Raw genomic sequence first — 15,113 nt, 5'->3', positions numbered from 1 at the left:
CCCATTTCCTCAACCCACCGCTTTGCTTGCAGAGATGGGGTTGAATACCCGATTCCCAGACCTATTACTTCTCTCCTGCACTGAATTTTGGTATTACATTTGTTGGTTGCCTGAAGTGGACTGAAATAACAAATAGAATCCAGCAGGCCATGGAGACCTCTCACACCATAGTTTTCTTTCTTTTCATCCCAATGCCTGAACTCCAGCAAGCAGCTGGCTCAGGACACCCACCGGTGTGCCTGCTCCACAGCCAGGCAGGGGATTTTGCAAAGCCTCCCCGGGACGGCCGGACTCTGGGAGGACCTGCCTGGCTCAGCCCCACTCCATCAGGGCTTGTTCTGGCCGCAGGGGACCCAGGGCTAAGGGCAGAAGGGAGTGATGCATCCCTCCATCCCCCCACTCCTCCATCCCTCCAACCCTCCCTCCTCCATCCCTCCCTCCTTCTATCCTCCATCCTCCCTCCCTCCTCCATCCTTCATCACTCCTTCTATCCTCCCTCCCTCCATCACTCCCTCTCTCCATCCCTCCACCCTCCCTCCATCCCTCCCTCCTCCATCCATCCCTCTCTCCATCCCTCCACCCTCCCTCCCTCCTCCATCCCTCCCTCTCTCCTCCATCTCTCCCTTCCTCTATCCTCCCTCTCTCCATCCCTCCACCCTCCATCCTCCCTCCCTCCTCCATCCCTCCCCCCTCCCTCCCGCCCGGCTCCGCCCGGCTCCGCCCGGCAGCGGGACCGCGGGTTTCCATGGCAGCGCAAACAAGAGCCGGGCCCAGCCCGCAGTTGGGCCGAGCTGCACCACGGACGCGGCTGAGCACGGCCCCGGCCCCAGGGGCCCGCAGCCCCCGCAGAGGAGCCCGCCGGAGCTCTCCTGGTGAGCCAGCCAAGGGGTGAGGGCAGTAACAAGCCGCTCCGGCTCCGCTTTCGCCATCAGACGCTGTGCCTTGCCCGGCCAGCGGAGCCGCTGCGTGTGTCGCCGGGGAGTCACCCCCGCTGTCCCGTCCCCGTCCCCCCGTCCCCCCCACACACACACACTCCGGGTGCCCGGGGGGTCCGCGCTTGGGCTGGGGGGTCCCGGGGAGCATCACGGCGCCAGTGCCCCGGGCGTACAAAGCCCGTTTCTTTGGCTGTGTAACTCCCCCGCTCTGCCTGCTCGCTCCGGCACATCCTTTCCTGCGCAGCTGCCCGAGGGTAGCGAAAAGCACTAACAAACCTCTCGGTAAATTAAACCCATGAACGCCTTATCGACCGATTCACATGCTACTGGCCGTTAGGATGTAGCTGCTGAATTATTAAAATGTCAAGAGGCGGTGAAATACGTGCCAAATGATTCTAGCAACAAAGCAATTTTTATTTGCATTATTGAGCTTAATAATTACAATTAGCCCAACTAGCACTTCTGTAGATTTAGGCATTATTTCTAAAGTGATGTGCAAACAATCTATTAAAAAAAAATCCCAACAACCTCAAAGAAATAATACCTTAGAAAATGAATATTTACAAGTTAATTTTAGAAACAGATTCTTATACTTCCTTAAAATTGTACTATAAAGCACTTTTATCTCAGAGGGTTGCCCTGACAATTATTTTCCACATGCCAGTATCCTCTGCCTGGTCCTGCTTTTCAGCCCCATTCCCCGTAGCAGGAATTTAAATGAATCACATGAACAAGAAGACTTTTATGAGAACAGGTATAGGTTACAGAAGTCAAGGTGTGCGCTAAGAGGGCTGAACCGCTGGATCTTTGCTGCTAGTGCTCTGCATATTTCACAAAACGTATTCAACTGAACACTGCAGGTGTTTGACTGCCTTCCTATCCCTGCCCTGATGGGGTTTGCTCCAAAACCCACATCATCATCAGGGGTTATGTTGTTCCAGGATATAGATGAGGGACCCCTTGAGAAAAATATGCCATTAAGTTACACAGAGTTCAGAGAGGTGTGAAATCTAAGCAACCAGTCAAGGAGGCTTTTGGAAAAGGTACTTCAAGAACTGAAAATGAAAGAGAAAACATTTGGGATGTATTCCAACAGCCTAAATTCTACCTCAGCCTCTGTGTCTCATCAACAGTGAAAGTTTGATGCCTCCAAAGAATAAGATACTAATTGGGCAGCTGCAGGAGTGCAGCCAATAGGAAACACAAAGCACCAAAGACGTATGTGGAAATTAGGCCAGATGAGTTTAGCTCAAAATACATTAAAACTGGAGGCTGTTCAGAGTAAAAAAATGATGCTCTAAAATAGCCTTAAAACTAGTGCAAGCGGAAGAGGATATTTTCTGCTGTGTCTCATACCAGTGCAAATCAGGAATGGTCCCAGCAGCAGAACTGCGTCAATTGAACTAATACCTCACCGGACCCAGCTTGCTGCCTTTGTTGATTAAACAATAACTTTAACAATGCTCTATCTGTTCTTTGTAAGTGAGATCATTAAAATTATGCCTTTTCCCCTAGGACCCATAGCAAAGACTACAAAAAGAGTCTTGATTCAAAGAAACCAAACCCCTAACTTTCAACTAAACGCTGTTTAGTTTGCCAGCCTAAAATTAAACAGTGGAGTTCCCTACAGCAAGTCTGTGCTGTTAAACAATCCTTCAGCCTTATTGCGAGAAACCCACAGTGCTGAAGCAATTGCTGGTAAGAGCTTTAGGGAGTAAAAATATTGCTTGTGAACCAGCAATAGGAGGATGAAAAAGTATGGGTGCGGATCAGGACTGGAGATGTGGGTGGAACAAGAAGCAAGGGAGCTAAGTTGCTTGTCATCTCCAAACTGTTTTGTCTTTGCTTTCCCAATCAGTGTGTGTGTAAGGATGACTGTGTTTTAGACAGCTTTCACACAAGCCAGGGATGAACATCTCCAATATGGGGTCAGAACACAAATATTTTCCAGTTTACTGAAGCTTTTTGTAATCCCTACAGACCCAAAAGGCTCAGTGGTTAAGATCCAGCAAGCCCTGAGGTCCATCGCTGCTGTAAAACCTACTGCATCAATGACTGACAGATCCCAGCTGATTGACTTGTCTATGGTCTTCCCTGGGCCAGGATCAAAGATGCCATCTCCACATAGAGAGTCAACACCTAGAAGTCGCTCTTCCAAATCTGGAATGCAAACCCAGCTTGTGCTGTCAGGTAAGGTCACAACGCTCCAGCAGCCTTTTGTTGTTAGGTCAAAGAGGTCTGTATTCAGACTTTTCAGTCCATGATCATCAGATGAGGTGGGTAAAACAGCTCCAGACTTACTAAATCCCCAGCTGAAATCCTGAGCTGATCAGCAGATATGACCAAGTGACATAAACAATACAGAGGTCTCAGTTATATCACTGGCTTCTTATAAACCAAATCCAGCTCCCTGCTCTTGATTCAGTGTTGTCAGACATCTGCAGCTGTGAGCACAGCTGCCCACCCTTCAGGCGTGACGTAGCAGATCAGAGTCCCTTTGCAATGGGTCCTCATATTCTGCCTTGTGTTTTCTACACCCTCATCCTTTTTTTTTTTTTTTTTTTGTTTTTTCTTCTTTGCAGAAAGCCCAGAAGAGGATGAAGAAAACTCAATGAAAAATCCATTTACAGTCCTTCCAGATATTCGCTCGATAAGGGAGGAGGAAAGAAGAAAGGTTACGGCGGTATGTATACATGCTTTAGGCCAATGTATACACAAGCAGTTCACTAGGGGAGGCAACCAACGAATATAATACTAAAATTCAGTGCACAAGAGAAATAATAGCTGCCAAGTTCAGCTCAAGTTCCCCCAGATCAGCGTCAAGTCCACCAAAATCCATGGCAAGCGATTAACTTTACCAAGAGCAGATCTGAGCACAGGCTTGCTGGTTGCTAGTGCAAAATCTGGATATTGTCTTTGTTTATTTAGTTCAGGGTAGATTGACCACTCATTCCTGTTCCTGGAGAATATACCTGCCAGTGCTGTTAGCACCGATTTCTACATAAAGCTTTGGTGTAAGATCTCTTGCTTTCCACTTCAAAAGGTTTGGGTTTCTGTTTGAGGAGCTGTGTTCCAACGTTCGATGTGACCTTCCGAAGTGCCAATGAAATGGATGCCTAGGAAAAACGATGACATGAGTTTCATGCCTTCAGTTTCTCTCTATAAGATAGGGAATTACAACCCACCAGACTGAGGAACTAGTTCTCAGGAATGTCCCCCTCTCCTTATTTCTGCAGTGGACTTCCCTTAGGGCATGTAATCCAAAGGGGCTGGGAAGTCATGGGGAGGTTGTCACATCTCTGAGAGGACTGATTGTTGCATGTGGTTGCAGAAGCCAGGCAGTAGTGTGAAAGCAAGAGATCTTTGCTTCTAAATCACAAAAGGAGGGCTCCAAACAAGCTTAAGCAAACCTCCTCACCTCACAATGATGACTGATATAGTCTGGTTTTCACTTGGGTTGAAGGTCACTATGGAAGTATGGGGAAGGACTTAGGAAGGAGTGCACTAAGGATGTCTGCTGAGTAATGTCCTCAGCCTAACTGAAGCTCAAACTGTGCAGAGGGCAACAAATGACACTTCAGCCCATGTGAAAGCATTGAGCATGAACAACCTGCTACTCTCCAGAGAGCTCTGGAGTGGGTTTGAATAGATCCCTTTGATCTGACCTCGAAGGTTTGCACACTTTTGTGGAAGCTGGACTGAGTTGGTACTGAGCATGGGCTGTCCTGTTGCTCCCTTTTACTTGAAGGACGAATGTCTGAAAATTTGCATTCTCTCCCAGGAATAATCCAGGAAGGAAAAAATGAGGACACTGAGTAGGTACAAACTGGCACAGCTGGTGGCTGGATGCAGAATACAAATCAACAAGCTAACGAGAACAAATGCTAAGAAATTGTTTCAGTTGCCTCAAGAGAAAGTATCATTGGGGTTAGTCAGATAAACCAGACAAACATGCATCAGCAGGGTATCAGTAGCCTGCAAATTTCTAGACTCTGAATAACCACTCACGTCTTAAAAAAACCACAGCAAAAAAAGCACATAACCAAGCTGTCCACATAACTGACTTCTCATAGGAACGTGAAAGGATGAAGACCAGGAAAATCCATGAGAAAATTACTTACTCCGCTAAAATAAAAGCAAAGCAAAAAGGGTTCAGGAAAGCTCTGCAAAAGGAGGAAGAGGAGGTCAGAAAACAAGTAACAAATGAAGAGAGACTGAAAACTCTTCAGCAGAGTCTTTCATGGAAGATGGCCTTTAATAAAGGTAAGGAAGAGTTACTGTCTTTGTAGTGGTGCTGCTCAGTTGAGTAAGAGCCTAAAGCAAAAACCAAAGAGGGAATGGGAGTAGCAGGTAGCTCTAGCTGATGTCGGCTAGCTCCTGCAGACACAACAGTTCCCTGCTGCATCTTGCCAGCCTCTGGGTAGCTGCATCATTTCCACCTCATGCATTTACACAGAGAGCACGCGCCACCCCCACCGCAGTAGCCTGGGTTCCACCATCCACATGAAGTGGAGCTGGGAGCTCTTGGGATCAGCTGGGAGTCAGCTGAGAGTTTGCAGGATCTTGTGTCATGTGGACATTTCTACTAAGATGACCTTAAAGTTGGATTTTAGCGGGTGTGGGTCTAAATGTTTTGCCTCTGACATGAGGAGTAGCTTTGCCATTAATGTCTAGAGGACATTGACCTTTGTAAGGACCAGATTCTCCATTCCATTCTACCTGGTTTTACTCCATGAAAGCCCATATGAAATTGATCCTAAACAAGGTCAAAACTATAATAAAATAATCAGTATTGCTGGCTCCAATGCTGATCACATTTATGCTCATGGCAGCCTATATATTCACTCTGTTTTGCCTTGGCCATATTTCCCCTCTAGTCTGATCAACTTTATTTCCTGTTTCAGAGTACCCATTAGAAAAGGAGACCTTCCATGACTACATAAATGACAGAAGAGAGATATTTTTACTAGAGGTACTTGGCTTTAAGAATGTTGCTTTATATTCATTTAACTACTCTTCCCTGTGTTGCTCTGTTTTGGGTTTTTTCCCCATGAGATCCATTGCCTAGAGATGATACCAACCAGACCTCATAAACTGATTGTCCAAGCACTATGTTAAAGACATTCACAGTCCATAGCCCAGCAATCCCCAGCCCAGAAAGGAAGGAACACAGGTTATTCGCACCATCCAGCAGCAGCTGTACAGCTGTTTAATTTGTGAGATGCACAGACATACCGATCTTTTGGCTCCTGCTGCCCTATACATAAATTCTAGCTGGGAGCCATTCTGGACTCAAAATAAGGGAGCTGTGCTGGAGCATCCTCGTTATTCACCTCTATTCTTGTGCTGTAACACGACTGAATGAGTCTTTGCTAGCCAGAGTTAATGCAGTGGTGGGACTTCTGGATTCTGTCTTTGATTTCACTGCTTATTTGCTATGTCACTTCTGAAATATCTCCTGGCCTCTATGTACCTAGTTTGCACTAAGACACGTACCTCGGTTTGAAATCCTTACCCTCTCCGCCCACAGCTATAAGGTAATAAGGTAACCAAGAACAAAGCTAAACCAACACAGCTTTAAAATCAACCGACCGACGTGACCGTGTTGCCTTTTGGGTTTGTTTCAGTATGCCATAGCAATAAAGCGGGATGAGATTCAAAGGATGGAGGACATAGCAAAGGACGAGGAAAGAAAACTGGAAAAGGCTGAATACTGCCTGGAGAAGGATGTTGCCATGTTTGACGAGTTCCTGAAGGAGAACCATAAAAACTCTGTTCAAGCCCTGAAAATGTAATGGGAATTGGAGGAACCACCCGTTGAGCTCTTTTGCTTGACCCCCGGGGGTTTTGGCTAGCAGATGTTCTGTGCCTGAGTTTGCCCAGAGTTACAGCCCCGGTGGCAGTTTCTCCCCACACATTCAGTGAAAGAGAGGAAGGAGAATAGCTGGGGAATCCCCTCACTGCAAAAGCCCTTGATTTGGCTGCAACGAGGAACCTGCTGCCGACCCCACCGCTTCCCTTCTTCTCACATCACCCTTAGGAGAGGGAGATGCTTCTGCCCAGCCCCTCACAGCAGGAACAGTTCCCTTAGGGGAGCGAGTTGAGCACCAAAAGGTATTACAAGGGCAGAGCAGCAACTGATGCTCATCAGCAGCCAAATTAGGGAGGCCTTAACTTGGAAGCGTGGCTGGGACCCCCTACTGTCCTTGCCTTCAGGCAGGAGCCAGGCTCACCTGGGATACATCTACAAGAGAGATTTCTAGTGCTCCCACACACACCTTTCTCTCCGTTTTATATGCACCTCGATCCACTACACGCTTACTGCTAAATTGTTTTATAGCTTATGTTTATGGATTTTTCCCTAGAAATGAAAAAGAAACCACAACAAAGGCAAAGAAAATAAGAGAGATCCAGATGATCACTTCCCAAATAGAGAACCTCCAAAGGTAACGGTTGCACACTGTTGCTGTCGAGCCTTTAACAGCCCCTACTGTGCTATACCTTCAGCCCTTGGGGAAAACGGCAATCAGGGAAAAAGATTTCTAAAAATGCTTCAATTTTAAGACTCACAAAATGTTTCAGCTTTTGTTTTCCAGATGCTGTTTAAACCAACTCAACTAGTTTTTAATGATATTTTTGAAATTATGAATATTCCAAAATTAAACGCCTAGTCTCAGGTTAAAAACCAAACAAAACTAAGTAATGCACTTTAATGGGGAAAGATGAAAAAAATAATTTGTAATTCCAAGATTTCTCGTTCATTTGCAAATAAAAATTCCCAGAGTAGCAAGCCCAGTGCCATAACAAGGGTCTGACCACAGAGATGTGACCAGACAGCTTCCATGTGAAGAACCACAGAGAGGACACGGGGCAGGTTCCCACTTGTCTTTGCATGTCCCAGGAGACATGTGCCCTCTTGTCCCTTCTCTGGGTGAAGCTGAATATCAAGAGTTAGAAAGAACTTGTTCAAACAGGGGCTTTCCTCCCTGCTAACAAACTTTGTCCACTTCTCTCAAACCCAGTGATATTGCCAAATTGAAGAATACACTGCAGGAATACAGGACGTACAGGGACTTCCTCTATCAGCTGTCTCCAAAGGAGTGGCAGGAGAAGCACAGAACAAAGCACAGGACAAAGGAAAAGGATTTGAAGGCAGCATCCAAAGCTACTGAAGAAAGCGCCTTGCCTCCCACCACCGCAGAGCGGGGTGAGTGCCAGGGAAGGGCTGCCCCCTCCTCACTGGGGCGGCCCCCCCGGTCTCAGTGTACATCTCTTCTTGCCTCCAGGTCTGACAGCCAGGACAAATGCTGCCGCTCTCCATAGCGCTAGTTACATAGATGTGCCAAGTTCCCTGCTGTCTTCAGAAAGTCTGGATTTCAGGTCGTTACCTGAGATCAAGCCACAGCACAGAAATTTCCTGAAGCCTCTACTGACAAGGAAACTGTAAGTACAAGACGCTGCAAACAACAGACTTAAGTAGTGTAGAAAGCACCCACCTGACTGGGAGCCAGTACAGCGGAAACCTCCTCACCACCTTCGCTGTGAGCATACTGAGCTCTGGTCTTACTGGAACAAATCAAAATACCAGCAAAAAGCCATCAGGTGTGCAAGTCAGTACCTATGTACCCACTCCAACAGAGCTCCCATCCTCAAATCCTCTGCTGAGAGCCTGGCCCACAGAACCTGGGCCTTGAGGTAACCCCAGGAGGAATTGTAGACCTCAGGCACATGTCCTGGAGCAAAGTTTCTGTGTGGCCTATTTGCGGCTGAGATGCTGGTTCCCACTGTGGGTCACAGCTGCCATGCAAATAGCTCCCTGCTGCTCTGTGATGAAAGAAAGTCCAAGGTCGCTGTAGACCACATTGCATTGAGCATCTGCCCTCAGTAGGAGCCTTCAGGCGGTGGGTGCTGGGATGCAGGCGGCCACTGCTGTGATGCAGGCAGGGCCAGCCTGAGAAGAGGAGAGGCAGGCAGGAGCATGAGCAATGGCTTGGAAGAGCAAAGCGTGAGGATCTGGTGAGTCTCCTGATGGCTATCAATAGAGTTTGAAGCAAGCCATTGCTTGCAGGGCCATCTCCTCTGCCTTGGAGCATTGCAGGTGCCAGGTTCTCCCATGCAGGGCTGCCCCGTGCCACCCCTCATGAAGCCACTGCAGTTACTGGGCTGCTGCCACGTGGCAGGAACAATGCAGACATGAATGTGGCTGGCACTAAGATGATACAAATGGAGGGTTTTTCCCCCCTCCGTGGCACAGGGTGACAGGTGCAAGTGAAGGTGATGAGCAGGTTCTGCTGCCAATATCTGCCAGGCACCTCTTGCCTTGCCCTTCCAGCTCTTGTGCTGGCTTGTCGCTGGGGCTGGCAAGGAAGGAAAAGGCTGCACTGCTGGGTAATGGTACAGGCTGCGCAGAGCAAGAAGCACTCAACAGTCTTTCTCCCAGGGCAGGTAAAAACTGCAGACTCTCGTGGTGGCTACACCATGTCATCTGGGGGCAATACCATGTCCTACACAGAGCACGAGGCTTTCTCTACACTTGCTGTGCTGCTGCCTGAGCCTTTTTAATAAGGCTTTTGCCTCTGCCTTCTCATGGCCCAAGAGCCAAAGCCTCCCATCGAGTTTAAAGCCATTTGGATGAACACCCTTGTTTAGGGCTCACATGTCATGTCCCCACGCCGCTGGCCGGCAGAGCCCAGAGCAGCTCAAGGGGCAGCTTGCTTGGGGGCAAACACAGCCCCCACACTGCATGTTTGTGTGACCCCCGGCTCCTACTGACCCCCACGTAGCCCACGGCCGCGGGCACCAAACGTGTGAATATGCAAGGGGCTGTTCAGGGGCCAACAGCAAATGACAACATGTTCACAGCTCAGTAGCAAGGTCTCCTTGGAGCTGTCATTTCTCTAAGGGCCTGACACACAAATTGCTTTTTCAGAAGTCCACTGGAGGATGCAGAAAGCGAAACCTGCTCAGATGAAGATGAGGTCAGGAGTCTTGTGTTGATATAATTACACTTTCTGTTTGTCCCGTGTCATTTATTGATGTTACTAATTTCTCTAACCTTCTAACCATTCATTTTGGTATTGAGGAGTTACTGTAACCACTAATTATAAATGCATGTTTATACATTCGTAAACGTTCATGTTTTAGCAACATGTATTGTAAACAACTTAGTTTAACTTTCCAAAAAACGTACTATCTTCTCAAAGCTTGCCATCCCCCAGCAAGGTATGACATCATATAATGGGAGATTTTCAAATTAGTGAAGTTACTACGTCTGAAATTGAAGCTTTCCCACTCACACATGTTTACACCGCTGTTTACTCCCCAAAACGCAACTTGGTTTGGGTGGGAGCTACTGAGGCTGAGTAAAGATGTGCACATGGCAGGAGGTGGGAGACATTTGCTCATGGACAGCCAAGGACCTCTCTACACGGGAGAGCAATTGAACAGCCAGGACTGGGTCACACCAGCTTCCATGTAGTTCAATGGAACAGAAGCTAGAGGAGAACAAAACCTCACTGCATGTGTTTTCAGCTGCAGGCGCCCGAGTTGTATTTTACTGATCCCCAACAACTGCTGTCTATTTTCGCGGAGATGGAGGAAGAGAATTTGTCTTTCATCCAAAATTCCAGTGAGATTGAGGAAAGTTTGGACAAGATCCAACACACTTTCATCACCACACACGAAAGCACGTAAGCGTGATCCCACAAGTGGTGGGAAGGGGTCCCTATGCCCCAGCTTTCAAACGTAGGTGACCCCTTTTCCCCACACTAGCACCTCACCATCAGGCTGCATGCTGCAGACCACGAGTAATGCTGTTCACACAGCACACAGCAAAGAGCCTCTGTCTCATACCTTAGAGCCCAGCTGCAGCCCATCGAACTCAGCATCTTGGGAGCCCCTAGGGAAGTGTCCCATCTATGTAATTTAGGAAAAAGGACTTCAGCTTGGGACTAGTTCCTTCATCTTCAAGGCACAGGCTGGGGAACTAATGCATTTAGCATCCTGGAGGGGACATAAGCCTGAAATACTGTGTCATTCTCATAAAGAAAGATCAAAGGAAGAAAGAAGGCAGGTGCTGGAGTGATCCAGACTAGCACCTATTTCAACTCAGTGCAAACCCTTCCTAGAGGAAACCAGCAGGGAACCCAAGTGTAATTGCAATATAGTATTTCAATGACAGGCAGACACACGTATTCCCATTTGAAGTGTAGCTTATCCCCTTGCGAAAGTTTTTAAAGGTAATCTACTTCTCCAACTATATTATTAAAAAAATCTTCCATGTTTAGCTGTGCTACATCTCCCTCCCCACCACCACCAGCACAGTCACTACTACACCAGAAAAATCCCCAGTTCCCTCTGCTCCCAGAGCTGTGGGTCCAAGTTCCCCAGAAATGGCATGGTGTGACCTCCATCTGCCAGCAGCAGGGACGGTCCCAGGCCAGAGAGCAGCAAAGGAGTCGTGCGCTCCACAGATGCCCTTTTGAAATACCTCCTTTCCTTTCTGGCCTAGGGAGAAGAAGTTAGCAGAGCTGAAACAGCAGGTAGCTGCCCTCAAATCCTCCATCACCAAGGAAGAAGAGAAAATAGCAGAGCTGGAGCTCAAAGTTCGCCTCTTTTACCCACGAGAATCTGAAACTGATGTCCAGGTACCTCCTGAGATCAAGGCAAGGGGGGTTAGCATGCGTAGAAATGGTTCCTCTCCACAGCCATACCCAGCCTGGGAAAAATGCAAACAGTGGGTTGCACCTGGGAGGGACCAGCACTATGTCTCAGCAATGGAGCTGGAGCAAGGGCAGGTTTGGAGCACCGCTGGGGCAGCAAACTGGGGCAAATGCATCTGCTCCATGCAGCTGGTATGAGGTGGGACCAGGGCTCGCTGAGGCAACCAGGCAGCTGCAAACTGTCCCAGGCCACAGCAAAGCCAGGAAGGCGAGACCAGCAGCAGACTGGTGCAGTGCAGCCATCTATCCCAGACACTGGTACCAAGCAGGCTGGAAGAGAAGCAATTTGGTCTTGTGGAGGGAATTAAAGTGTACTGATCTCCACTGATTTTGTAGGATTGTTGTGGTTCTTCTGGGCAGAACCCAGCCATGCCTCTCACCATATCTCCTCTCATGTCTAGGACCAAATACTCACAAGCCTGAACAAGAAGGTGCTGGAAGTCTATTGCCACTGCACTGGAGAAAGCGAGGCAAACCTGCAGACACTGCAGATGCTAATGGTGATAGAAAAACAGCTCTATGATTTACTGGACAACCTGGAGAAAATCCCACCAGAAAAGTTACAACAGGCTCAGAAAGCCAAAAAAAAGCAATGGAGGATAAGGTAAGACAAGACCCTCTTCTGGAAATGGGGCCTCTATTTTTAAACGTTGACAGGCAAAAGCAAAGCTGCTGAAAAAGCTAAATTTGTCAGACCAACCCGTGAAAATGTAACAGTAAATTGAAACCCATGTGACCTATCCATTCCATTTTACTTCTGTAAAAGTTTCGCATTCACAGTACTTGCATCTCCCCATCAGTGAGCAGCAGCCCACAGCTGCATTAGGAAAGACCTGAAAGCTACATTAGAAAAGGGCAAAATCTGGAATAATAATAATAAAAAATCCAAAACCAAAACCACAAACAAAACCAGATTCAATGGTGCAAATAATCATTTGTAAGATGACAATTTGCAGTAACAATATTTAACTGATTAATTACAAAATCTCTCCTCTGTAGTTATTTAACACACTCAAATCTGACATGCCCTGGTATTTTGTCAGGCTTCAAGAAGTACATAAGGGCATTTGTCAACAACACCAGCTTTCAAATGGTTCTTCTACAAAATTCCCAAGTTGTATTATTAAATTAAATAGTAGTCAATTAACACAATTCCAATATGACACACATTCCTTTTGGCTCAGCTACACACATAAAATTTCCCCTTCCAAATAGCAACGGTGCAGCTGGACAGCTGTATCTGGCCTATCCTCTGGTGAATCAGATCCAGCAGATAAAAAAAAAAAAAAAAAAAATAATAAAATAGGGTGAGGATTTAAAGCCAGAACAGAGACATTTCCCTCCCACTTACTCTTTCTCTTCATCTTTCTTCACCTTTGTAGTAGAAAGGGTGTGATGCTTTTTCCTAATGTCCTGTGAACAGTTTTGCACTCAACTTAAAAAATGAAATAAGACACACATCTATTCTACTCTGGGACAGAGGGGGAAGGAATCTGCCCCTCCCAAATAAAAAGCAAAACCAACCAACTGAAAAAAACACCTTCAAAGAGAATTTACAATTTTCCTGAAGATCACAAGGTTAAGAATTAATTTCCTCTCTGCTGCAACGTTCCATAGCTTGAGCCCATTTCTGTTCCAGCACTTCATTTCCATAGGAAATTGGAGCCATTTACCAGTACTGACCTCTACTGTGCCCACTGAGGTGAAGCACAGCTCCATGGATGCGAAACCCTCCTACTCACATCTGTGTATTTACAGGCTTGGTTGCACTGGTGAGAACTTAAGACACAAGCATCATTCACCCACAAAGTGGTGAGCATCCTGGTCAGCTGTAGAGCATAAGTCACCTGCCGAAGGTGGTACAGAGCGTCTCTGGAACAGTGAACAACTGTCTGACATCTCCATTTGCAAAGCTTGACATGTTTTCTCCACCCCTCACTCCAGTGAGAGTGTTTCCCTCCTACCACCTTCACAGCAACAAAATCCAGCATCAGCTATACCCAAATCCCTGTGCTCTGGTAGTGTTAGGTGGAAGATGCAACTTTAGACGTTGATGCTGTGTGCCAAAAGCATAATCAGTGTAGCGGCACACTGTATTTAACCCATCCTTTATTTGCTCCCTTCAAAAGGCTCAGAGAGGAAAAGCTGAGACAACAGAAACAGCATCAGGAGGAAAAATTGCAAAGGATTCTGGACAGATCACAGGCAACTATTAAAAAAAAGGTAAGTGCAGTAATTCATCTCAACAGCCCACTGCAGAGAGGCTGGGGGTACTTGAACATCAAGTTTTTAAGGGAAGAGTGTTACCAGGGGCTCTGCATAGCTGGGTGGGGGTGGCACCCGTACCCAGGTGTAGCCCAGTTTACAAGACTGATGCAACTTGAGCAGCTGCTGGGAGGTCAGTTATACTGCAGGTTATGGCAGCTCAGTGTCCCTCCATCATCCCCCATCCTTCCGTCTTGACCGCATGGTCCTTCCCATTACTTGCCAGTTTCCTCAGTAAGCTCATTTCCGCTTGTTAACCCAGCGGTATTAAAAAAAAGCATGAAAATCAGCAAACGAGGAACTGGGCAGCAGCAAGACACTCCCACCACCAGCAGCAAGGCCCTAGATCAGCTCGGCCATACCATCAAACCATACCTTTTTTGGCACGCTCTGCATTACGCCAAACGGAGCTTTGCCCCCCCCCCCCCCGGAGCAGGGCTCCTGGCAGCAGGCTCGCCGGCACCCAGCAGCCCTGGCTGCGTGGTTCAGACACGCCACCCAGCACCGCACTGATGCACGCGCCTCTTCTTCCTCTGCAGAGCGACAGGAGGCTGGGGCCTCATTCCAACCCCCCTGCCACAAAAGAGGAGAAAAACCACAGCCAAGAAGAAATGGATAAGGAGAAGGAAGAACACTTGTATTATTTCACTTGACAGCACAGCCTTAACCACAGCATGTAGGGCTGATGCTGCGCTAGAAAGTTTTTCATAGATCTACGTTCCATTCATCTTTGTTCAGTTGATGAACCCACGGTACCATGAAATTCCCTTCTCCTACCCTAAGATCCCAGGGAAAGTTGCTGTGTCAGGCAACCCCTTTTCCCCCTCATTGATCTTTTGCCTAAGAAAATAAATTAAAATTCTCTTATTTTGCTTCTAAGGCTCCTGCTAGCAATGATGTTTTTCCTCATTCCGTTTTTGATGCAAGTATCACTACCCCTACAAACCTGACTAGGGAGACCTATCGCAGTCCTGGGTAACAATGCACAACTAAACCAGGCACCTGCAGACATACCATAATCACAAATCTGATGAAGGACTACGAAAACCGAAGGCTACACCTTAATGCAAAGGATGAGTTTCATGACAGACTTCACCCCGCTACTGTGGAAAAGGCACAACTGAAGGAAACACACAAGCTCTGCAGCAATCAAGCTGCTAACAATTAGTTTTATGTCAGATTCGTCCATATA

The 15,113-nt window shown here is 47.3% G+C and overlaps 1 protein-coding gene across 1 annotated transcript; it reads left to right on the top strand.

The window, feature by feature from the left end:
• Positions 1-765: 765 nt before the first annotated feature.
• CFAP100 (cilia and flagella associated protein 100) lies at positions 766-14,759 on the top strand. The gene is made up of 15 exons (XM_040593667.1): positions 766-872; positions 2,916-3,125; positions 3,518-3,618; positions 5,009-5,198; positions 5,840-5,907; positions 6,563-6,726; positions 7,301-7,381; positions 7,958-8,142; positions 8,222-8,378; positions 9,865-9,913; positions 10,467-10,624; positions 11,446-11,581; positions 12,058-12,260; positions 13,786-13,879; positions 14,461-14,759. The coding sequence occupies exons 2-15, from the start codon at positions 2,987-2,989 to the stop codon at positions 14,572-14,574; spliced, it is 1,839 nt and encodes a 612-aa protein (XP_040449601.1). The 5' UTR covers positions 766-872; positions 2,916-2,986; the 3' UTR covers positions 14,575-14,759.
• Positions 14,760-15,113: the final 354 nt, after the last annotated feature.

This window comes from Falco naumanni, chromosome 4, assembly GCF_017639655.2.
Source record: "Falco naumanni isolate bFalNau1 chromosome 4, bFalNau1.pat, whole genome shotgun sequence".
Classification (NCBI taxonomy): Eukaryota; Metazoa; Chordata; class Aves; order Falconiformes; family Falconidae; genus Falco; species Falco naumanni.
Note: the sequence above shows the minus strand (reverse complement) of the source record. Positions and strands in the feature narration are given on the sequence as shown.